Source organism: Gracilinanus agilis, chromosome 2, assembly GCF_016433145.1.
Source record: "Gracilinanus agilis isolate LMUSP501 chromosome 2, AgileGrace, whole genome shotgun sequence".
In the NCBI taxonomy this organism is placed as follows: Eukaryota; Metazoa; Chordata; class Mammalia; order Didelphimorphia; family Didelphidae; genus Gracilinanus; species Gracilinanus agilis.
This window is the reverse complement of record NC_058131.1, coordinates 91,247,685-91,271,562: the sequence shown is the minus strand read 5'-3', so window position 1 is coordinate 91,271,562 and position 23,878 is coordinate 91,247,685. Positions and strand designations below refer to the sequence as shown.

Genomic DNA, 23,878 nt, shown 5'->3' with positions numbered 1-23,878 from the left:
GAGAGAGAGAGAGAGAGAGAGAGAGAGAGAGGACAGAGAGAGAAGAGAGAGAGAGAAGAGAGAGGACAGAGAGAGAAGCGAGAGAGAGAGAGAGAGAAGAGAGAGGACAGAGAGAAGAGAGAGAGGACAGAGAGAGGAGAGAGAGAGAGAGGAGAGAGAGAGAAGAGAGAGAGAGAGAAGAGAGAGGAGAGAGAGACAGAGAGAGACGAGAGAGAGAGAGAGAGAGAGAGAGAGAGAGAGAGAGAGTCTAGGGTCTAACCACTGCCCCATCCGGCTGCCTTCATCAAGGATGGAAAGAGCAGAGATTTTTGGTCCTTTCACGTACCCACGCACACACGCGGCCACACAAACGACAGACCCGCCCTCACCAGGATTCCATAGTAGCTGCACGCCGATGCTGACTCGCCTTCTCTCGCCACCCGACACTCCCCGCAGGTACTCATTCCCTACTCGCGTGTGGGCACACTGGCGCAGCCGCAGCTCAGCTATCACATCTTCTACCTGAGAAGGGAACCGTGAAGTCCCTTATTTCTTGCTTTTCAAAACTAGCAGGCACCCCCAGGCAATTTTGTGTTTGTTTTGTTTATTATTTTTATTGTCATGCGAAACACTTCTATATTGGTCATTGTTGTAAGAGCAAACTGGAACATAACCCAAACCCTCAAGTAAAACTCTGAATACACTCAGGTGAAAGAGGACTCCAACGGTTTGGTTTTAAACCCTTACCTTTAGACTTAGAATCAATATTGTATATATAGGAAAGAAGGGTTAAGTGACTTGCCCAGGGTCATGCAGCTAGGAAAGGTTTGAGGTCAAATTAGAACCCAGGACCTCCCCTCTCTAGGTCTGCCTCTCAATCCACTGAGCCTTCTAGTGGCTCCTCCACAACCACCCCCAGCCCCACCCACCATACATCAGCATGTATGTATCCAAATGGTTCCCACCTTCACGAACCACATTTTGGTCATCTTCTGTGCTCACATAGCTTCTTACCTGGATTATTGAATTAGCCTCCTAATTGTTTTCTTTGCCTCTCTCCCCATTCTAGTCCATCATCCATTCAAGCTGCTAAAGAGTTTCTCTCTCTCTCTCCCTTCCCCCGCCCCCTCTCTCTCCTCTCTTAGAATCAATACTGTGTATTGGTTCCCAGACAGAGTCTGGGGATGGAGGAGTGGGGTTGGGGGGCTAGTGATTTGCCCAGGGTCACACAGCTTGGAAGTGTTTGAGGCTGGATATGAACCCAGGACCTTCCATCTCTAGGTCTGGTTCTCAACCAACTATGTCACCTAGCTGTCCCTCAAAGATTTTCTTAAAGAAAAGTCTATGTGGCAAAATTGGGACACTGGTGTATTGCTGGTAGAGTTGTGAACTGAACTAATCCAACCATTCTGAAGGGCAATTTGGAATTATGCCAAAAGGGCTATAAGAGAATGTCTGTCCTTTTGATCCAGTAATACCACTACTAGGTCTGTATCCCAAAGAGATTTTTAAAAATGGGGATGGACCTGTTTGCACAAAAATATTTATAGCTGCCCTTTTTTTGTGATGGCAAAGAATTGGAAACTGAGGTGATATCCTTCCATTGGGGAATAGCTGAATAAACTGTGGTATATGATGGTGAGAGAACACCACTGTGCTCTAAGGAATGATAAATAGGATGGTTTTGGAAAAAAGCTGGAAAGACTTACATGAACTGATGCAAAGTGAAATGAACAGAACCAGGAGAACACTGCATACAGTAACAGCAATATAGTGGAATGATCAACTGCGATAGATTTTGCTATTAAGTGTAATTCAATGATCCAAACAATTCTGAGGGACTTATGACAAAGAATGCTCTCCACCTCCAGAGAAAGAACTGGCAGAGTCAGAATGTAGATGGAAGCATATGATTTTTCACTTGGTTATTTGGGTGTATGATTTGGGATTTTGGTTTTATAAGATTATTCACTTACAAAAACGAATAATATGCAAACAGGTTTTGGGTGATAATACAGGTATAATTCAGATCAAGTTGCTGGACAGCTCCAGGAGAGGGGAGGGAAGAAAAGAGGGAGACATAACTTTGGATCATATAACTTTGAGAAACTCATGTGGAAATTTGTTATTAAAATCAAATCAAATCATTAAAGAAAGGTCTGACCAGTCACTCCATGATTCTTAGTGGTTTTTTAATTCCCTCAGGATCAAATATAAAGTCTCCCATTGGCATTTAAAGCTCCCTTCCTACTTTGCCAGATTTCTTACAGTTCACTCCTCTCCATATTTTAGCTTCCATGGCATGCTTAGTCTTCCTAGCATATTTCCATTTCTTATCTCCATGCATTTGCACTGGCTGACCCCTCTTCCTGGAATGCACTGCTCTCTCACTTCCACCCTTCGAGGTTCATCTCAAGACTCACCTTTTTCAGGAGCTTTTCCCAGGAGCACCAGAACCAGCCTTTCCATCTCCAATTACTCTCCATTCCTCAGTCTTTATCTTGTACATACCTTGTTATTTACAGATTGTCTCTGCCATTAGAAGTCCTTGAGGGCAGAAACCAATTTCTTCTTTCTTGGTATCTCTATCACTTAGCACTTGGCTTATAGTTAACCACTTAATAAATGTTTGTTGATTGATTGATCTCAATCATGTGAAAATGTCCTCCAGTGCCCAGTCATCCTGGGTAATTCTTGGGCATGTCTTCCCTTAAATCATCTCTAGGAGATCCCCCAAATATGGGAGTCATTCTTTATCCCTTTTTAAAAAATCTTTACTTTGCCTTAGAATTGATATTAAGTAGGTTCCAAGGCAGAAGAGTGGAAAGGAGTAGCAGTTGGGGTTAAGGGACTTGCCCAGGGTCACACAGCTAGGACATGTCTGAGACCAACCCAAGATCTCCTGTCTCAAGACCTAGCTGCCCCTCCTTTAGATCTTTTAACATGATGTAGACATCAGTGGGGCAATTATCTTTTATTCTTGCAACTTGACCAGTCTACCTTTTCCAGCCTTATTTGCATGTGGGAATATGATTTAAAAAAACCTCAGCTAAGAGTTTTAATTATCTTCACCTCCCACTTACTCCTATCAATCGTTTTAAATTTGGTTTCTATCCCTACTACTCTAATGAAACTATTCTATCATGTTTTATGGTCAGCCAGTCAATAAGCATTTATCAAGGACCTACTGTGTGCCGGGCACTGTGCTAAATGCTGTACTCTATAGTGATAAAAGGAGGTATTGTCTAGTAGAAATTAATGCTGGATTTAGAGTCCTTAGGTCTGAGTTCAAATTCTGGTCACATCACTAACTAGCTGTGTGACTCCATCCAAGGCATCTCTCTGCTCCTTCTTTTTCATTATTAAAATAATAATAGGCAGTGTGGTGTACTGGCTAGAGAGCTCGCCTTGGAGGCAGGAAGACCAGTGTTCTTACCTCCAACAAATCCTGATGGTGTGATCTTGGGCAAGTCACTTAAACTCTTAGCATCCCAAACAACTCTCCAAGGCTGTAAGTTACAAAGGAGGTGCCAGCCTGAATTAGTAGAAGGAGTTTCCTCCCTTTCTTATATCAATGAAAGCACAGGTTCAGTCCCTCCCTGACAACTGGGAACTACTCTATTTACCTCAGCATCTCGGTGGCACAGGATAGAGCACCAGGCCTAGAGTCAGGAAGAATCATCTCCCTGGGTTAAAATCTGGCCTCAGATACTTACTAGCTGTGTGACCCTGGACAAATCACTTCACCTTGTTTGCCTCAGTTTCCTTATTTGTAAAATGAGCTGGAGAAGGAAATGGCAAATCACTCCAGTTTCTTTGCCAAGAAAACCTTAAATGGTGTCAAAAAGAATGACACACCTGAAAAACAAAAACTTTTTAGCTCACAGAGCTATAGTGAAACCTGGGTTAATAATGTTATGAAGGTACTTTGTATATCTATGCGAATTTAAACTATTATTAAAGGTCACCAACTTTCACATTTACTCTAGAATAGAGCAGAAATAGCATCCTGCTTAGAATCCTTTTCTCATTGTTATCTTTTCTTTATTCATTATCTTCTTGCAAGACGGAAGATTTTCTCTAGGAAAAGGGAAATTTGCCAAAAAGCTAGGATCATTGTTGTTCAGTTGTGTCTGACTCTTCATGACCCTATTTGGGATTTTCACAGCAAAGACACTGGAGTGACTTGTCATTTCCTTCTCTAGCTCATTTTTGCAGATGAGGAAACTGAGGCAAATCATGTCAAGTGACTTGCCCAGAGTCACATAATTCAGGTCTACCTGATTCTTTTTTTTTTTTTTTTTCCCCTAAGGCACAAGAGCCATAAGGGCTAGGCAGTGGTGATTAAGTGACTCCCCCAGGGTCACCCAGCTAGGAAGGACCTGGCTCTCAATCCACTAAGCCACCCAGCTGCCCCCCCCGGTCTATTTAATTCTAAGTCTTGGCCTCTAACCATTGCACCATGTTGCCTGGCCCTAGAATGTGTGATTATTTTTATGATTCTGTGGAATTCAGCTTTCGAGTGGCGGTTGCCTACCCTCTTTTTGCGCTGGGCGTCCGAGGAGGTTCTCGACAGGCGCAGCTGGGCAACAAATAGTAAAGTCTCCCAGACGGTCAAGTTGGGGAGAAGCTGGTCATGCTGCCTCACGTGGGCGATGCACTTCTTCACCAGCTGCGGCGTGCTGGGCTGACCATTAATGAGAACTTGGCCCGCCTTGGTTTTCCCTCCATTTTCTCTGCAGGTAATCACATCTAGCAGGGAGGACTTTCCATAGCCTGCCAAGTCAAGAGATAGAGATCTTCTTCAGGGACCCCCACATCAGGGCCAGCCAGAGTCCCCTCTCAGCCGCAGGAACTCTGGGAGGCAGTTCTCATCCTTTGCCTCTTCTTGTGATGCGCCATTGGGCTAGGACTCTATCATGCACTAAGTTAGGATTGGTGGTTTGGTCCTTTTTTACTCTACATGACTCCATTGGGGGTTTTCTTGGCAAAGATATTGAGATGGTTTACCAGCTCCTTCTCTAGCTCATTTTACAGATGAGGAAACTGAGTCAAGCTGAGTTAAAGAAACCTGAGACCAGATTTGAACTCAGGGAGACGAGTCTTCCTGAATCCAGGTCTGCCACTCTATCCATGGCACCACCTCACTGCCCTAAAGTTAGGGCTCTCCCAGCTCTCCCAGAAGAAACCAAGCTTTTTTCCCCCCAAGGCTCAACATGCCTCCTTCCTGAACTGATCATTATCCCAGGACCTCAGTTCACTTTATCCCCTGCCAGCTTGCACTTTAAAAGCTGCCGCTTTTAAGGCCACATGGCTATGGTACTCACTCCCAAGACCCCCTTTATCTTTTCACCCATCAGGGGTAAGAACTGGACTCTCTGGAAGAAAGACCACACTCCTTTTTCTTTAATTTTTTAAACCCATACTTTCTTTCTTTAAAAAAATTTTTAAACCCATAGCATACTCTCTTAATATTTTTTTTAAACCTATACCTTCCATCCTAGAAGTAATACCACACATTGCTTCTAAGGCAAAAGAGCAATAAGTGACTTGCCCAGGGTCACACAGCTAGGAAGTGTCTGAGGTCAAACTTGAACCCAGGACCTCCCATCTCTAGGGTTGGCTCTCCATCTACTGAGCCACCTCACTGCCCTCTGAGACTCCTGACTCTCCCAACTGTACCGGTAATGAGATTGTCCCCTCTACTGTCTTGCCCCCTTCCCTACCTCTACCCGATGAATTTGCACGAGTTGCTGACATTCCTCATTTCCATCCTGGTCAGGTACCTACATCTTCCTATAGCTGCATTAGAGGAAACCCTTTAGAGGAGCTCATTTTGCTTTCTAGACACCCAGGCCAGCCCTCAGGATCAGCCCTGGACTGGAATTTTCTTGTGGCTGCATGGCGAAGCCCTAGAGCTTGCCCACTGCAGGGCCAGAGATGCCTTCAGGTGGATTCTCTTGGAGGCAAGACCCCAGGGCTCAGCCTCGAAAGCGCCTTCATTCTGCTTGCCAGAAAGATGTCAGCCTCGCAGCCCGCTCCCTCTTCTTCCAGAGAAGGGCCAGAGCTAATTGCATTGTTAAGCAAAACTATTTTTGGCTCCCTGACATGCCAGCCAACGTCTCATCATTCAAACTGTATTTAGTTCAGAAGCTGGTTTTATGGGAATGACTAATTTGGAACATTAATAGGGTGTCTTTTAAAAATGGAGGAGGAGGGCGAGGAGGAGGACTGAAAAAGAAGAAGGAGAAATAACAGCCTGAGAAATTATTTTTAAACCACAGCCCAGTGGAAAGGCATGTTCTGACCTCCCCTCGAGGCCTTTTCCCCCCTTCATTTTTTAAAACAAGTACCTAAAGACAGCCATTATTTGCCACCCAGTTAAAGTCATCTCTTCTTGAATGACATATTGATTGCCATTGATGAAGAGAAGCAAAGCTGCAATTTGGATCCACTTCCCCAAAGCATTTGATGAGGTGGGTCATAAATGCTCAAAAAGTCGGGGCAATGAGGTGGCTCAGTGGATTGAGAGGCAGGTCCTGGGTTCAAATCTGACCTCAGATACTTCCTAACTGTGTGAAGCTGGGCAAATCATTACAAAAAATTATATTAAAAAAAAACCTTAAAAAACAACTTACTTCAGGCTAGTGTGCCGACTGGCATTCAGGCTCTGTTGTTCTCTTGACAAACAGGCTCCTGTGCCCTGTGTGATTCCATCAGAATGGCTACTTTTTCTCAGTGATATTCCCCCAGCTACAACTTTGGTTTCATTATTGTTTACTCTTTTGGGGTATAGACTCATTTTCTTTTCTTTTTTTCTTTTTCTTTAATTATTTATTTGTTTGTTTTTTAAAACCCTGACCTTCTGTCTGTCTTGGAGTCAATACTATATATTGATTCCAAGGCAGAAGAGCGGTAAGGGCTAGGCAATGGGGGTTAAGTGACTTGCCCAGGGTCACATAGCTGGTCTTTTCTTTTTTAAAAAAATCTTTACCTTCCATTTTCAATACTGTATAATGATTCCAGTGCGAAAGAGTGGAAAGGGCTAGGCAATAGAGGTGAAGTGACTTGCTCAGGGTCACACAGTGAGGAGGGGTCTGAAGCCAGATTTGAATCCAGGATCACCCTGTCTCTGAGCCACCTAATTGCCCCTTTATTTGCTTTTTAAAGTGCTTTTTGAGCCAAGGGAAAAGTTCCACCATGGCTGTGAAAAACACTTGCTCTTTGCAAGTATCCTGTTCAATCTCTGCAAGTTGTGGGATGCTCAGAGTTGTGGTAACCCCAAAACATTTTCCTCCTTTGGTCAGTTATGCCTCTTTCCTTAATTTAGAGCCCCATGACCCAGGCTTCTTTTGAGAGTAGAGAAATTGGATGCAAGAAGGTGCTCCAGGGTCATGGGCTTCAGCTTCAGCAAATGGGTGGAATTTAAAGGTTTGTAAACTATATATATATATATATATTATGCATATATTATATATATAATAATCTAACTTGATTCTCAGAACAACTCTGTGAAGAACTTGCTATTATTATCCCCATTTTACAGCTAAGGAAACTGAGGCTGAGGAAATAAAGTATCTTAGCCAGAGTCCCATAGCTAGTAAGGGTATGAAATAGGATCCAAACTCAGATCTTCCCAACTCCAAGTTCAGCATTCTAACCAGTGCTTTGAGGGAGCCAGTGTGGTATAGTGGAGACAGGACTGGCCTTGAGGCTGGAAGACCTGGTTTCAAAACTCTACCTAGGACCCTTATTAGCCATGTGACCCTGGGCAAGTCATGTAACTTTAATGGACCTCAATTTCATTGTTTATAAAATGGGGGGTGGAAATGCCTAGAGTATCTATCTAATGGAATTGTGAGGTTCAAGCAAGGAGTCATGGGAGAACCCTTGATTTTCTGGGGCTGAGGTACCCCTCGTGTCCTGGACCTGTGCTCTGACTCCTCCCTGAGTGGCCACCCTTGCTCAGATGACCTTCTGTTTGGTTCCCCACGACAGGAGTTACATAGAACAGTGGAGTCAAGTAAAACCCAAATAGAAATGGGGGCCATGAAACTTTACAGAAGAAGCCTGCTGACTTCATTTAAAAATGTGGTCTTCTCTACGTTTTATTGTATTTTCCCATAGTTCATTAAATATTTCCCAGCTCTCTATTATCCTGGTTGAGGAGTGATGTGATTACTTTTCATCATTTTATGTCAGTTCTATGTCTTTCTCAAAGACAGAAACTCCGACTCTGCTTTGTTGGGAAGAGCCACGTACCTGAGCTCCCAATGATGGCCAACATCTGGCCGCTCTTCACTTTCAGATTCAGATTCTGGATCACGGGCACAGGCACATCCTGGCCTCGCTTCCACATACAAGGCATTTTGAATTCGGCAAGTTTTTCATACCAAGGCACCTGGAAAGCCTTGTCAACCTGAGAGAAGGGAAGGATGGATGATGCCCTAAAGCCATGCTCCCATTTACTCCCTATCTACTGATACTGAGTCAGAGGAGGAAGGAAAGAAGGTTCTTGAGTCTTGAGTAAGGAGACCTGTGAATTTCACAAGTGCAAATAAAAAATGATTTTTCACTTTGATGAGCAAATATTATTTTGTCTTTGCTGAATAATAATATTTACTCCTTTCCTCCCTGAATCCCCCTTAGTCCCATTCTGCTAGTTAAGGAAAATTCCTGCTTCGTAGTTAGGGAAATTCAAGGGATGGCTTCCTTAGAAAGAGAAATCCAGCAATACCATTGCTGGGTCTGTTTCCCAAGAAGATCAGGAAAAAAGAAAAAGAAACTGTACCTTCCAAAATATTTTTAGCAGCTCTCTTTGTGGTGGCAAAGCACTGGAAGTTGAGGGAAGTCCATCAATTGGGGAATGGCTGAACAAATTGTGGCGTATGATTATGATGGGATACTAACTGAACCATAAGAAATGATGAGCAGGTAAATTTTTAAAAAGACTTACATGAAATGAACAGCAAAATGAGTAGAACCAAGAGAACATCATACACAATTACAGACTTAAAACTTGCATAATAAATTATGAATGTTACCTCCAGAGAATGAATTAAAAAATGGGAACATGAAAGAGATAATTTATATGTAAAAAAAGAAAATGGGATAACATGAAAAAATAAAAAGAAGGCAATATTTACTATTGCTTATTTTTTTCTGCTGATTCCTATATGCATCTGATTTACACAGACTTTAAGCAAAAGCATTTACCTAGACTTTAACTAGAAGCATTGTTTAATTTTTCTTCAGTATCAGGGAAAGGAGTTTATTTTGCAAAGGATGGATTATATTCAGAACTGTATTCATTGAATTTTAATTTCAATAACATTTTTTCTTTCTCATTAGGATGCAAATTATTTTAGGGCAGAAAATATATTTTTCCTTTTCTTTATAGTAGGCACTAATCCATGTTTGCTGAATTAGTAAAATTCAATTTCTAAATAAAATGTTCAGTAAAGGGAAAAAATAAAGAGAAATCCAGTCAAAGCCAGAATAAGTTTAATATAATACTACTAATAATAACAGATATTATGTAATGTTTTAAGTTTTATATAGCCATTCTCATTAATAGTGATCCGTGACAATCCCAGAGACTCAGGATAGAAAATGCTATCTCCTTTTGGAGAAAGAACTGAAGTCTAACTGCAGACCAAAATGTACTTTATTTCATTTTCTTTCTTCTTTTTTCTTTTATCTTGTTTGAGATATTTTCCACAAAATGACTAATATGGGAAAATGTTTTGTATGAATGCATGTATAAAATCTATATCAGATTGCTTGCCATCTCAATGGAAATGGGAAGAAGGAAAGAATTTAGAACTCAAAAAAAAAATTTTTTTTAAACCCTTGTACTTCGGTGTATTGTCTCATAGGTGGAAGATTGGTAAGGGTGGGCAATGGGGGTCAAGTGACTTGCCCAGGGTCACACAGCTGGGAAGTGGTTGAGGCCGGGTTTGAACCTAGGACCTCCTGTCTCTAGGCCTGACTCTCACTCCACTGAGCTACCCAGCTGCCCTCAAAAATTTTTTTAAAGAATGTTAAAGCTTTTTTTACAAGTAATTGGGGAAAAATAAATATTATAAAAATCTGCATTGTCATTATATTATATCATTTGTTAATATTACAACATTGGGACAACAAGGTAGCATAATGGAGAAAGTGCCAAGCCTGGAGTCAGGAAGTCCTGAGTTCAAATCTGGCCTCAGACACTAGCTGTATGACTCTGGGCAAGTCACCTAACCCTGTTTGCCTCAGTTTCCTCGTCTGCAAAATGAGCTGGAGAAGGAAATGGCAAACTACTCCAGTATCTTTGCAAGAAAAACTCAAATGGAGTCATAAAGATACAGACAGGACTGAAACAACTAAATATATAGCACTTTAAAGTGGGCAAAGTGCTTTAAGTGTTATCTCATTTACTATTACTAATGGCTAGTATTTAAAAAGCACTATAGAATTCACAAAGTAAATTACATGTGCCATCTCACTTAATAGTAATAAAATTAATAGTATTTTAATGTTTACAAAGTACATTATGTTTATCACAAAAATCTTAGTAGGTAGCTGCTTTTGTTATCCTCATTTTTCAGATAGGGATCTGAGACTCATAGATTAAGTGCTTTGCCATGGCTAGTAAGTATCTGTGGCATAATTTGAAATTGTCTTCCTGATTCCAAGTCCCGCTCTCCACCAAGTGCATCACCTAAGAGTGGTTCTCAGGAAGCAGGCTGTTTCCCCATCCTCAGAGCAAAGCACCAACCCTGGGGTTTCTACACTCGTTTCTTTTCTTTTCCTTTCCTTGAATTTTCAGCTGGAGAACACCCAGACCATCAGACTTGGCCACAAAATATTATATAAAAGTATTTACTTGTACTCTTACCTGGTAGGTGAGGTCTCTGATCTCCAGGGTGTTGGACTGGCCACTGTATGTGAAATATAGACTGTTGTCACTTTCAGAGAGGAACACACTGTCCTGGATCTGTAGGAAATGAATGGCAGTTTAGGGGACCTTTCTGGGCTAATGAGGATACAAGAGGGAAGGAGGAAATATTTGCTAAAACACCTAGTAAGGCTGTACAGTTCCCCACTCAAGAATCAAAGAGATTGATGGGCACAAGTGGCAGCCAAAGACTTTCTGCATATCATTAACTTCATTATTGAGGAAGTCTTACTTCAATTAGCTGCCGAGGGAGCCTAATCTTAGCCCTCTTCCTGGCAGGTAGGGTAGCCCACTCTCTAAATGATACGTGTTCTGACAGGGAAACAGGATGTGGCCACTAGCAGCATTACAGAGGAGTAGAATAGTGGAGTCTTGTAAGAGCTCAGCATGAAACCAGGTGAACTGGATTCAGATTTCAGCACTGCCACTTTAATGTGAGGAGCAACTTGCTGGCACCATGGATAGAACACAGAGCTTGGAATCAGGAAGACTCATCTTCATGAGTTCAAATCCAGCCTCATACACTTACTAGCAGTATCACCCTGGGCAAATCACCTAACCCTGTTTGCCTCAGTTTCCTGATCTGTAAAATGAGCTAGAGAAGGAAATGGCAAGTCACCTTACTATCTTTGCCCCCCCAAAAAACCTAAATGGGGTCTCAGAGTTGAACATGATTGAACAACAACTCCCTATGTCCAGTACCAGTCTTCTCTCTCTGGGCTCTGATTATATCAATTTTTAATTTTTATTCATTTTTTATTTATTTAGAACTGGAAATTAATTAATTAATTAATTAAGAATATTTTTCCATGGTGACATGATTCATGTTCTTTCCCTCCCTTTAATGCCCCCCACTCCCATAGCTGACGCGCAATTCCACTGGATTTTACATGTATCATTGATCAAGACCTATTTCCATGTTGCTGTATATCAATTTTTAAAATGAAAAGGCTGGATTCTGGAAAGCAACTTGGAGCCATGGCTCCAAAGCCACTAAACTGCTCCAGCAAAATCCCTACTAGATTTATAGAAATCAAAGAAAAAGGAAGAGGACCCATACATACAAAAATATTTCTAGCAGGTCTTTTTGTCTTTGTCATCTTCCTATCCCGACCTCCACCCCATACCCCCCAGTTTCTAAATCTACTACTGCAGCTCCCATATAGACCTGCCTTCCCTTCCTTCCAAAGTGATCCATAGACCAAAATGTCTTCCTTCTTTTCCAATGACAACAGCTAGAACTAGAAATTAAAGGAGTGACCATCACTGGAGAATGGCTGAACAAATGAAAGTGTATGAATGTAATGGAATAGTTATTATTAGGGAGCTGCCTGGCATAGTGGACAGAACCACTCTCAGGAAGACCCAAGTTCAACTTTGAGCTGGATCATCCTGGGCAAATCACTCTCTGAGTCAGTTTCCTCATCTATAAAAATGGGGATAATAATAACATGTGCACTGCAGGGTTCTGTGAGGATCAAATGAAAGAACTTGACAAACCTTAAAGTGCTAAATAAATGCTAACTATTATTATTATTATTATTACCCTTACCTTTCATCTTAGAATCAGTACTAAGTATTGGTTCCAGGGTAGAAGAGCAATAGGGGGGCCAGAAATTGGGGTTAAGTGACTTGCCCAGGGTCACACAGCTAGGAAATGTCTGAGGCCAGATTTGAATGCAACACCTCCTGTCTCTACACCTGGCTCTCTATCCATTGAGCCACCTACCTCCTCCTTAGCTATTATTATAATTATTATTAAAAATGATTAAGGGGATAGTTTAAAAGAAACCTGGAAAGACCTCTGTGAATTGATGCAGAAGGGAGAAGAACCAAGAAAATAATTTATAAAATAATAACATTGTAACGAAAAACTCGAGAACCCTAAAAGACTTGAGAACTCCAATCAATGTAATTACCAACTATGATTACTGAGGGCTGATCAATGAAACATTCTAATGAATACTGATAATGATGAAACATTCACTGTTTTTATGTCTAGTATTTTTTTTTGTTCTACTATATATGGAAATATTTATCTTAAATTAAGAAAGAAAATTTTAAACAAATTAAAATAGTCTAAAAAAATGAGGGGGCTAGACTTCAAAATCTCGAAATCCTATGACTCTGGAAAGTTTCATCTGCTTTCTTGTACTCAAAAGATAATCCCCAGATGGGAGAAACACTCAAGCAGGTTCTCTTCTGAGGACTTAGCAGGGAGCTGGCAACACTTACCTAGAGATGGTTCTTTCTTTTCCCTGACTTGAGATAAAGGATGAGGAGAGCTTAAAAATCAGTATGTAAAGAGGAAAACATTTGAACAGTTTTGCTTCAATACGTAATGTTTGTAGAAATTAAGTCCTGTAAGAAATATCATTTTATTCTGTCCTGTAAAGAGGAGAGACATTAAGATCAGGGATGCCATCTAGCAGAAGATGGAACTTTAGTTGAAACTTGAAGGAAGTCAGGGAAGGTAGGAGGCAGAGATGAGGAGAAGGTTGGGAACAAGGATATATCAAGAGAGGGGTGTCAACCCATTCCGATCAGGAAGAAGGGCCATCTCATCATATAAGAAACTTGAATAAAGGAGAAGGGAATGGAGAATATTGTTGGAGGGATGTGAGATGAAGAAAGGAGAAGAAGGAACGCTCCACTAATGGCCTCCATTTTTTCAGTGACATATGAAGTCCTCAACTGAGATGGTGGAGGGGAACTGGTGTTATGGAAAGGTTGAGATGGGATGTGAACATTTAGAAGAGGTCTTATGGTGAGGAGATAGAGAATCAGTTAGGCAGGAGTAGAAGGGCTGCCTTGCTACAGGGAGGGTCCAGTAGTGAACCCAATCAGAGTGGTTCCTTTACTTCTTCTAGCTGTATTCAGCAGCAAGTAAATAGGAGTCAAGGAGATAAGACTAAGTGGAAATCTTGATCTCCCCAGGAGATCAAGATTAGAAAAAGAGGGGTGTATGAAGAGTGCAGGGATGATGGTTTAGGAAAGTTCTGAGGAGTAGAAGAATTAGAAGCTACAGTAAGGACAAAGAACACGATTGGTGTTGGTAAAGTAATAAAGAAAGATGGGATAATAAAAGATTATTCTCAGAAAAGGGAATTTTGAAGTTCTATCAGATTCCTTCCCTCTTAATACCAAGCAGAGATTATCTGCACTGAGAGAATTGTAGCTGTAATTGGAAGAGAGGTAAGAGATTTTTGACTGTGGATCACTTTGGAAGGGAGACAAGGCAGGTCTAGATGGGGTCTGCAGTAGCAGATTAAGGACAGCATGAGGGCTCTGGTGTGGGGTAAAGGTGGGGAGGAATATAGAAGAGTAAGAGGGGAGATGGCAAAGAAACAAAATATTTCAAATTTTTTTCTTCCATGTCTGGCACCGAATCCAGGAAATGAGGAAGGAACTTCTCTTTTTCCTCCTTCTTGCCCAATATGGTACCCAGCACTCAGGAACCACAGCCCAGGCTAGTACTATTAGCATTAGAATCCATCTGCATTGTGGGTTAGATGAATTTTTGTTAGCTGGCCTGGGAATCTAGTCATCATTTATTCCCTGGTTTCAGTGGGAAAATGAGTGTGAGTTCCTAAACATCCAATGAGGAATGACCTTTTTTTTTAGGATGCAACTTTTGTATAAATGGGGAATTGCCTCTCTTCCAATTCTCAGTGCTTGCCTTGGGTTCATTCCTGAGGTTTTGACAAATTATCTGTATTCCTAAAATACTAAAATATCTATTCAACTGACATCTTAATCAGCATGGCTGTCAGAATAGCTCTTGAATTACTGACATGTGACACTAGAGACAAGCGAAAGTCAATTTATTTGCAGGTAGCAAGTTCCATACCTATTGTGCTGTGATTCTTAACTTCAAATCATATCCCCAAGCCTGGGGGCAGGAATGATACTCCAAAAAATATGAGTAACTCTTTTTCACGTTAGTAGTTAGGTAAGTAACAAATATTTGTTAAGGATTTACTATGTGCCAGGCACTGTTCAAAGCACTGAGGATGCAAACAGAAGCAAAAGAAAAGAACATTTTTGCCTCAGAGAAATTACATTCTAATGGGAAGACCACATGTAAAAAGCCCAGGGAAAGGGGGACCCTGATGCATGACAGCCAAATCTTTATAGTCATAAGCACAGCCAAGAAGGAAATGAATTACAGGCAGCTGGAGCCCATTCCTCAAATGGGGGCCCCAGAAGGAACTCACCATTGGGAGAAGGGGACCAGTATGAACAAAGGGATGCTCCAGGGTGAGAAAGCCCCAGGCACTGGGGGATGTACCAGGGTGAGGTCACTAAAGCAGTTGCTAGAGCATTGGTCTTCAAACTTTTTGGATCGTGTGTCCCTACCAGTTAAATATTTTTGAAAACACACCCTCAATATATGTCTGTGTGTGTGTGTGTGTGTGTGTGTGTGTGTGTGTGTGTGTGTGTATGTGTGTTTTAATCTCAGTTTATTTCAACACTTGGTTTTAATGACTATTGTAGCTGAAAAAGATACTTTACAAACATAGACAAGTGAAAAAAAAAAAGAATTGGTGGCTGAGCTTATTAAACCAAGATTCTCATTTTTCAATCCCATCCACCAATAATGCAAAGGTTTGTAATGAAATTTGTATAGTATATTTCTAAATTTCCTGATATCAATTATTCATTCAAATCAATCCAAAGATATTGTTTTTGTATTTTTTTTTACCAGCTGGTCATAGTCTATGAAAATATTTCATAATTAACATTTTTTAAAATTCTATATTTAAGTTTTTTAAATGTACAAATATGAGTTCTCATAGATAACACATATTTTCAGCAACAAAATAATATTCCAAAGGAAACTTTCTAAACATATGTTTTCTAAATGCTCTCTCTATAATATATTTTCCCCTAAAAGCAATTACTTTATTGTGGTTCAGCCATTATTCAGTTGTGTCTTCTCTGTGACCCCACTTAGGGTTCTTAGCAAAAATACTGGACTGGCTTGCTGTTTCCCTCTCCAGGTCATTGGGTACCCTGATTGCCCACTTTCTACCTCTAGTTTTGAGAATGATAATTAACTCAACACTACCATTGAGTCTAGAAAAGACCCACCAGTGGGCTGCCATGTTATCCCATTTGCTATCTTTGTGACTTCCCAGATCAGACATCTCTTGCCTGGCCTTCACTCCCATGTATGTGTTGTCTTCCCTGTTGACAACGTAGGCTCCTTAGCTGGAGGGACTGTTTAACTTTTGTATTTTTATTCATGCAATTTAATTCAATGTTCAGCACATAGTAAACACTTAAAATACTATTTATTCATTCATCTGTTCATATCTAAGATAAATAAGGAACTAACAGAAATATATGAAACTAAAAGCAATTCCTTAATGGATAAGTGGTCAAAGGATATGAAAAGCTCTCAAAAGAACTGAAAAACTATTAAAAATCATGTGGCAGATTGTTCCAAATATTTAATAATAAAAGAAATTCAAATCAAAACAACTATGATGTTTTGCAAACTGGCAAAGATAACAAAAGATGGCAATAGTCAACATAGAAGAAGTAGGAAGAAAGGCATACTAATAAACTGTTGGAAAAGTTGTCAGTTGGTCTAAGTCCATGTTGCCGAAGGCATGGCATAATGCCCCAGTGGCATGGAGGGGGCTGCTCCCCTCCCTCTCTCCATAGCACCTGAGGGGCAATTTTCACATGCTCCACCCCTCTGCCCAGCAGCCCAATGCAAGTACTCCCTCCCTCCAATGTCTGGGGAAATGTAGGGGGCTCATAGGCGGCTTGAAGGTACAGTTTGGGCACGTGACCTCTAAAAGGTTCGCCAGTGCTGGTCTACACCATTCTGGAAATTAAGCTGGTAGGTGGCATAGTAGATAGAGCATAAGATCTGGAGTGAAGAAGTCTCATTTTTCTAAGTTCAAATCAAGACTCAGACACTTACTATATGGGTGACCCTGGGCAAGTCACTTCACCCTGTTTGCCTCAGTTTCCTCAACTATAAAATGTTGGAAAACAAAACGATAAACTTCGCCAGCATGTTTGTCAAGAAAATCCCAAATGGAGTCACAAAGAGTCAGATATGACTGAACAACAAATTCTGGAAAACAACTTGGAAGTATGTTAAGACATATTTCTGGATAAAATTTGTCTAGCCACAATTTGTCTAGCCATCTCTCAATCAATGGATAAAATGTCTTCCAAAATATTCGTAGCTACATTTTATGTAGTAGCAAAGAACTGGAAACAAAGGAGATGCCATCAGCTGGAGAATGGTTAAACAGATCTGTTAAATTATAATGGTGAATAAGTAACATCTATCTCACAGGATAGTTGTAAAGATAAAATGAGAATATTCATAATGGGCGCTGCAACTTTTAGAGTGCTATTAAATGTGGCTGTTATTATTTAAATGACTTCTTGATAGAATTTGTTTTTACATCACTTAGATTTACCTCTGTATCCTTATACTTTTTTTTAATACTTACCTTCTGTCTTAGAATAGATACTGAGTATCAGATCCAAGGCAGAAAAGTGGTAAGGGCTAAGCAATTGGGATTAAGTGACTTGCTCAGCCTCATACAGACAAGGACAGACTGGAAACCAGTTCCTCCTGATTTCAAATTCCTCCTGAGTCCTGATTCTGAAGGCTTTCTATCTCCTGAAGTCACCTAAATACCCAACACTTTTTTTAAGGAAAAATAAAAATAGGAGATAAATGTCAGTAAAATTGATCAATATATGAAAAAATCTGATAGTATATGCAATGTTCCATACCCATGAACCCTTTTCCCCCTCTCTGCAAAAGAGTTAGGTGAGGTCATATCTCTTTGTTATGATTTTACAGCATTTGCCTCAATTGTTTTGTGGTTGTTCTTTATTTCATTGGCCTCTTTATGTCCATTGTCTTCATTGCTCTTGGCTTACTTCATTCTTCATCCTTTCATGTAAGTCTTCCCACGCTTCTCTGTAATCATCATTCTTGCAAGCCAGCAACATTCCATTCCATTCATGTACCACATTTTGTCTAGCCATCTCTCAATCAATGGCATTTACTTCTGTTTCCATACCAAGCAAGGGAATGGCTAAACAGAAACGTAAATGGAGATGATAATAGTCCCAACCTCACAAGGCTGGTGTGAGAAGCAAACGACACAATATATCATAAGCCACCAGTCAGTGTTAGCAATTATTATCATTTTTACAATTGTGATGACAGAATATAACAGTGTAAGAAATTCTAAATGGGAGGAATCCAGAGAGGCAGTTCATTTTTATGAACTAATGCAAAGTCAACAGAACCCAGAAAACAACCGATGCAATAACTTTGTAGTTGTTTGGTTATTTCAGTTGTGTCTGACTCTTTGTGAGCCCATTTGGGATTTTCTCAGCAAAGATATTGAAGAGGTTTTCCATCCATTTTCTTCTCCAACTCATCTCATTTTACAGATGAGAAAACTAAGACAAATAGGATTAAGGGACTTGCTCAGAATCACTCAGCTAGTTAGTGTCTGAAGCGCGATTTGAACTCAGGTAGATAGATGAGTCTTCCTGAGTCCGGTCCAGCACTCTATCCATTGTGCCACCTAGCTGCCCGATGCAATAACTACAACAATGTTCACGGGCAGAACATCAACGTTTAAAATGAATACAATAGAAATATAATGGCCAACTTTGCCCTAAAGAAGAATTATACATCTTTCTCCCTCCTTTCCTTGTAGTGGTGGGGAACTATAGAAAGGGATCACTGCCCATGTTGTTGGACTTGATCAATGTATTGGCTAGTTTTTCTAAATTGTTCTTTTTTTTTCTGCTTTATTATAAAATGTGGCTCTCTGGTGAGAGAAGAGAGACGAATATATTAGCAAATAAAGGTGGTGTAGAAATGAAAGGTGATTGATGGATCTTTTTAAATGTCTCCTTTCCCTTGAATATGGTATTTTCTTTTTCCTTTTACGATATTTTGTAGGTAGCATACTGCGGAAAACCACTCGTTATTGTAGAAAAGTTCAAAAATTTAAGACTCTTGTCTTTGGAAAAGAAAAATGGATGGCATCTTTTAAGCCCTTTTCCAGGAGATAACCGGACAACTCGTATGTGGAGAAAATATTGGCAAGCGTTTATTTGGGGGCAAGGGGTAAAGGTTTTCAGCAGGTTTCTGTTTATTTGTTTTGGCATCCCTTCACAAGCAAATCCTTTATGGTGAAATATTTGCATTGTTTTTCCAAGTAAAGTTTAAAATGTAGTAACTGTTTTTTGTAGTTAATCTCAGTCTTTTCTCATCTTTTAGTTTTTATAATCATCTACATTTGCCAGAGTATATTTTTCCATGTCCTCCTTCCTTCTCCAGTCATCCTTTATAACAAAGAATAGAAAAGATAAGGAGGAAAGAGCAATCCAGTGGGGGTAGGTAGGTGGTCATTGGATTGAGAGCCAAGCCTAGAGATGAGATATCCTAGGTTCAAACCCAGATTCAAATCCTCAGACATTTCCTAGCTATGTGGCCCTGGACAAGTCACAAAATCCCCATTGCCTATATGGTGAACCTTTTAGAGATAGAGTGCCCAAACTGCAACCTTCACACCACATATGAGTCCTCCTCTTCCTTCCCTGCCAAGACAGGGGAGGGAGGAAGTGCTCCCATTGGGCTGCTGAGCAGAGGGCCAGGTGATGTGAGAAATGTCCTCAGGCATGTGTAGAGAGGGGGAAGAGAGCATTCCCTCCGGCACGTATGCCATAGTTTTGCCAACATGGCCTAGACCTTATTGCTCTTTGGCTTTAAAACTAATATACGGTATTGATTCTAAGATAAACATAAAAAATCAATTTAACAAAATTAACCAAATACATGGAAAAGGCATGATATTATATGCTGTATTCCACCCTCACAGTCCTCCACTTCTACAAAAAGCAGGGCAGGGAGACAGGTGCCTTCTCTTATCTTTTCTTTTGGACCAAGCTTGTTCATGAGAATTTCATAACATTCATGATCTGGGGTCTTAATGTTATTGTATTTTCCAATTCCCATTGGGTTAGTTTTTTTATGTGAATCTGTGATTTCATTGACATAGGAACCTGTATCTACTAGAGCATATCTCTTCCTGTTTTGAAACTTTGAGTCTCAGAGAGTTCCTCAGGGAACTGAAAGGTAAAGGTTCTTGACCAAAGTCACATATTCAGTATGTATCAGGAGGATTTGAATCCATGTCTCAACAGCTCTAAGGACAGCTACCTATCCAATATGCTATGCCAACTCTCTCACATCTTTTTTCAGATTTATATCCTATTTCTCCAGCAGCTTGCTTCAACCATCAGTCTTGTTTCATGAAGTCGGAAATTCAGCAAAATTTGTAAATATTGAAACAAAGCAGGTGAATCTCTCAAACACACAAATGGATGTGGAGTTCATGAATTTGGAAGTTCCCTCCACCAATCAATTGATCAATATACTACCAAGCATTTATTTAGCACCTACTATGTGCCAGGTCCTGGGAATACAAAGACCAAAGTAAAACCATCCTTGCCTTTAAGAAGCTTCCATTTGTTCAGGGAAGTAATCCAGAACCAAAATAAATGCAAGCAATTTGGGTTGGGGGAACCCTTGCAGCTAGGGACATCAGGAAAGATTTCATTTAGAAGGCAGTGCTTGAGCTGAGTCTGGGAGGAGCCATGAGGAGGATGGAAGTTCTAAGAGTGGTGGAGGGACAACCAGTCCTCTGAGAAGGCAAGTGCCATGTTGGAAAAATAGCAAGAAGGTTGGTTATTGGATAAGAAGGCTCAAAAGGTAGATTGGGGCTATACCATGAATGGTTTTAAATGCCAAACAGTTGGATTTATATTTGATCCTGGATACTGTGGGGAGCCACTGGCATTTATTGAAGAGGACAGTGACACTGTCAGATGGATATTTTAGGAAAATCATTTTGGTAGCCTTGGGGAAAAAAGAAGTGGAGAGGGCAAAGGAGGCCATTTGCATTTGACTAGGTAAGACATCGTGAAATAGGGGGATGGCTACATGAGTAGAGGGAAGGGGACAGAAGGAAGGGTTATTGGGGAGGGAGAAACAATAACATCTGGAGAGCACGTGGGGCGAGAGGAGTGGGGGAGGTGTGGGTTGGAGACAGGAAAGAAAATGGGATCTGCAACATGGACTCTAAGCCACCCGTGCCAGGTCATAGCAAATGAAAGGAGTTCAGGGGTGAGGAACTTCCTGACCAGTGTCCTCTAGCCCAGGCCAGGTTATGTTGGGGAAGAGAGGGGATCTTCCCAGGGACAGGGACACCTGAAAGCTTTCAGAGAGAGCTTTTTATCGTCCTGGAGGGAAACCTGTCCCTTCGCGGAGCCCCATGGGAGGTCTTCAGCTGTTTACGTATTGCATGATTTTTCATATTTTTTAATGTATTGATCAGTTGTACTGGCTTTTTCACCTTTTTCTTCTTGTCGCTAAAAAAATACTATTTGCTGTATTGAATAGCCGTCTGGAGGGAGAGGGGAGAGCTACTGGGGAAAGCGATGATGATTTTAAAAAAGACACCAGTTAAAAGCATACATATGTATACATAATATGCATAACACATATGTAAGTACATCACACATATAAACATATGTAACACATACAAAATACAACAAACATATAGCACAGAACATTTAAAAACACATACGTGTACAAATATAGCAATATTAACACAAATATATAACACAATATAACATATATTAATGACACACAAACACAACACAGAAATATAGTATACAAATCAACCTATATAACACATACAAACATACATATAAATATATATAATAATATAAAATACATATAAACATATATATATATAAATTCACACACACATATATAAAATAAGTGTCTTGGTTGAGCATCATGATACCAGCTGGGCAGAATAGAATGGAAGAGAACTTTCAGAACATTGGGAGAAGGAAGAAAGGGGTATGTTGAACAATAAAAGGTGAAAGAGGTAGAAGGGTTGTGTTAGAGAGGGATGTCAGTCGTCTTTTTAACTTCTAGTAGGTCATGTACCCCCATGGGTCATCCCATTGCCCCTTGAAGATACCCAGCCCTCATTTCGGAGACCACTGCCCCAGAGCATCCAAACGGGAAAGCTTCAGCTCTATTCAGTAGCAAAGCCTCATCATTTTTGTTTTAAGATTTAATATGTGGCTATAGCCACAAGTCAATGAACCATTTTGTTTGAGTTTCTTCATCTGTAAAATGAACTGGAGAAGGAAATGGTAGACATCCCAAGAGAAGTCATGTCTGAAAAGTGACTGAGCAACAATGAAATTACCACAAGTTCAGACTTTTCAAAGGAAAGTACAGAAGGGGAAGAGGCAACCTAGTGCTACGGAAAGGGTGGTGAAACTTCCCATAGTTAAGAGAACATGAGTTCAAATCCCACTTCTGATACATACTACCTATGTAACCTTGGGCAAATCACTTAACCTCTGTCTGCTTCAATTTCTTTATCCATAAAATGGGAACAAAAATAGCATGTACCTGCTAGGTTATTGTGAAGATAAAATGAGATAATAATTGTTACATGCTTTGCCAACCTTAAAACACTAGATAAATGCTGTTGTTCAGTTGTAATTGACTCTTTTTTACCTCATTTGGGGTTGTCTTGCCAAGGATACTGCAGTGGTTTGCCATTTCCTTCTCTAGCTTGTTTTACAGATGAGGAAACTGAGGCAAATGGGATTAAGTGACTTGCCCAGTTCCACTCAGCTAGTTAGTGTCTGAGGCCATATTTGAACTCATGAAATTGAGTCCTCCTGATTCCAACCCTAGTGTTCTATCTATTATGCCATATGGCTGTTCTCTCTATAAATGCTAACTATTATTATTATTATTATCATCCTCAGCTAGGTTGGGTCCTTTGGTTCTATGCTCCTCCCTCCTTCTCCAAGTGCTATAGGTAGTGGTGGTCCAAGTCCCTCTAACTCCTCTTCTTGTTCACATTGAGTCTCTTCCACACTCAAATAAGAAAGGTATAAGATCAAGCCTTTGTGTACCAGCCAGCAAAAAAGTGACACAATTTGGGTGGATAATTGCTTTTCTGTTTCCTCCTTCCTCCTTCTCAAAGACAAGCCCAAGTTCTGAACTTTCTCTTTCTCTATGGGAGACACAGTGAAGGCCACTTTGTTTATCTTAATCCATAGTCTTACCCTCCAGTATATTTCCCAGCCTGATAATCACTTTTGCTTATAAATTGTCATAAAACCAAATCAAGGGACATTTGGGTAGAGGATTCCCTAGTCAGCTCTCACTCCTTTGACTACTAACACTAACACAAAACAGTTATCATCCACACACTCATAGTTCCCTGCTTGGTGCAGGTCCAGAACACGAGGCATGACCTGAGTGTCACCAGCCCACTCCTTACGCCAACTCCAGAGTCCTTCCGTTCATTCCTATGCTGCCTCAGAGGATAGTTGAGCTGTCATGGCAAGCTGCTGCCCTAGGGGGGTGATTCAAGGACAGCATAGTTGTTCCAGCTGGTATGGCCAACTGTTCTGTAGATATAGCCTGGCTAGACTCTCTGAGACTCAAAGTAGATACACAGCAATTCAAGACAACTCACCGAGACATCCCCCTTCATCTCACTCTCTGGGTGGAGGTTTTCAGGCATGGTGCCTGGTAGGGCAGGGTGGCACCCACTTCTCCTTCCTCCTGTCCTCTGATTCTGAGAGGGAATGGCTGCTCTTTAGCATGGATGTCTCCCTTTTGTCTTGCTTGAATCCAGCTGCCCCTGATTTTGCCTCCTTTTGCCTTGTGCTATCCAAATGTTTCAGGGGGCAGAGTACTGGCACACGCAGGCATTTATTTCAAGCTTGAGATAAGGAAAATCCCTGGCTAAAGGTACATCTGATAAAGAAAACTGTGGCCAAACCTATGACCCCCCCCACTTTACCCTAGTTGGTGAGACTGATCGAGAACAAGCAGGTTGCCCC

At 40.7% G+C, this 23,878-nt stretch overlaps 1 protein-coding gene across 1 annotated transcript in view; it reads right to left on the bottom strand.

Annotated features, from left to right (window-relative positions):
• Positions 1-23,687, bottom strand: part of ABCG8 (ATP binding cassette subfamily G member 8) — a 42,638-nt gene extending 18,951 nt beyond the window's left edge. The window contains exons 1-5 of the mRNA XM_044659463.1: positions 23,509-23,687; positions 10,862-10,960; positions 8,242-8,398; positions 4,517-4,755; positions 330-501 (exon numbers count right to left, since the gene is read on the bottom strand). Coding sequence (XP_044515398.1) covers positions 330-501; positions 4,517-4,755; positions 8,242-8,398; positions 10,862-10,960; positions 23,509-23,556 — 715 coding nt within the window. The 5' untranslated portion in view covers positions 23,557-23,687. The remainder of the gene's footprint in view (positions 1-329; positions 502-4,516; positions 4,756-8,241; positions 8,399-10,861; positions 10,961-23,508) is intronic.
• Between the last annotated feature and the right edge of the window lie 191 nt (positions 23,688-23,878).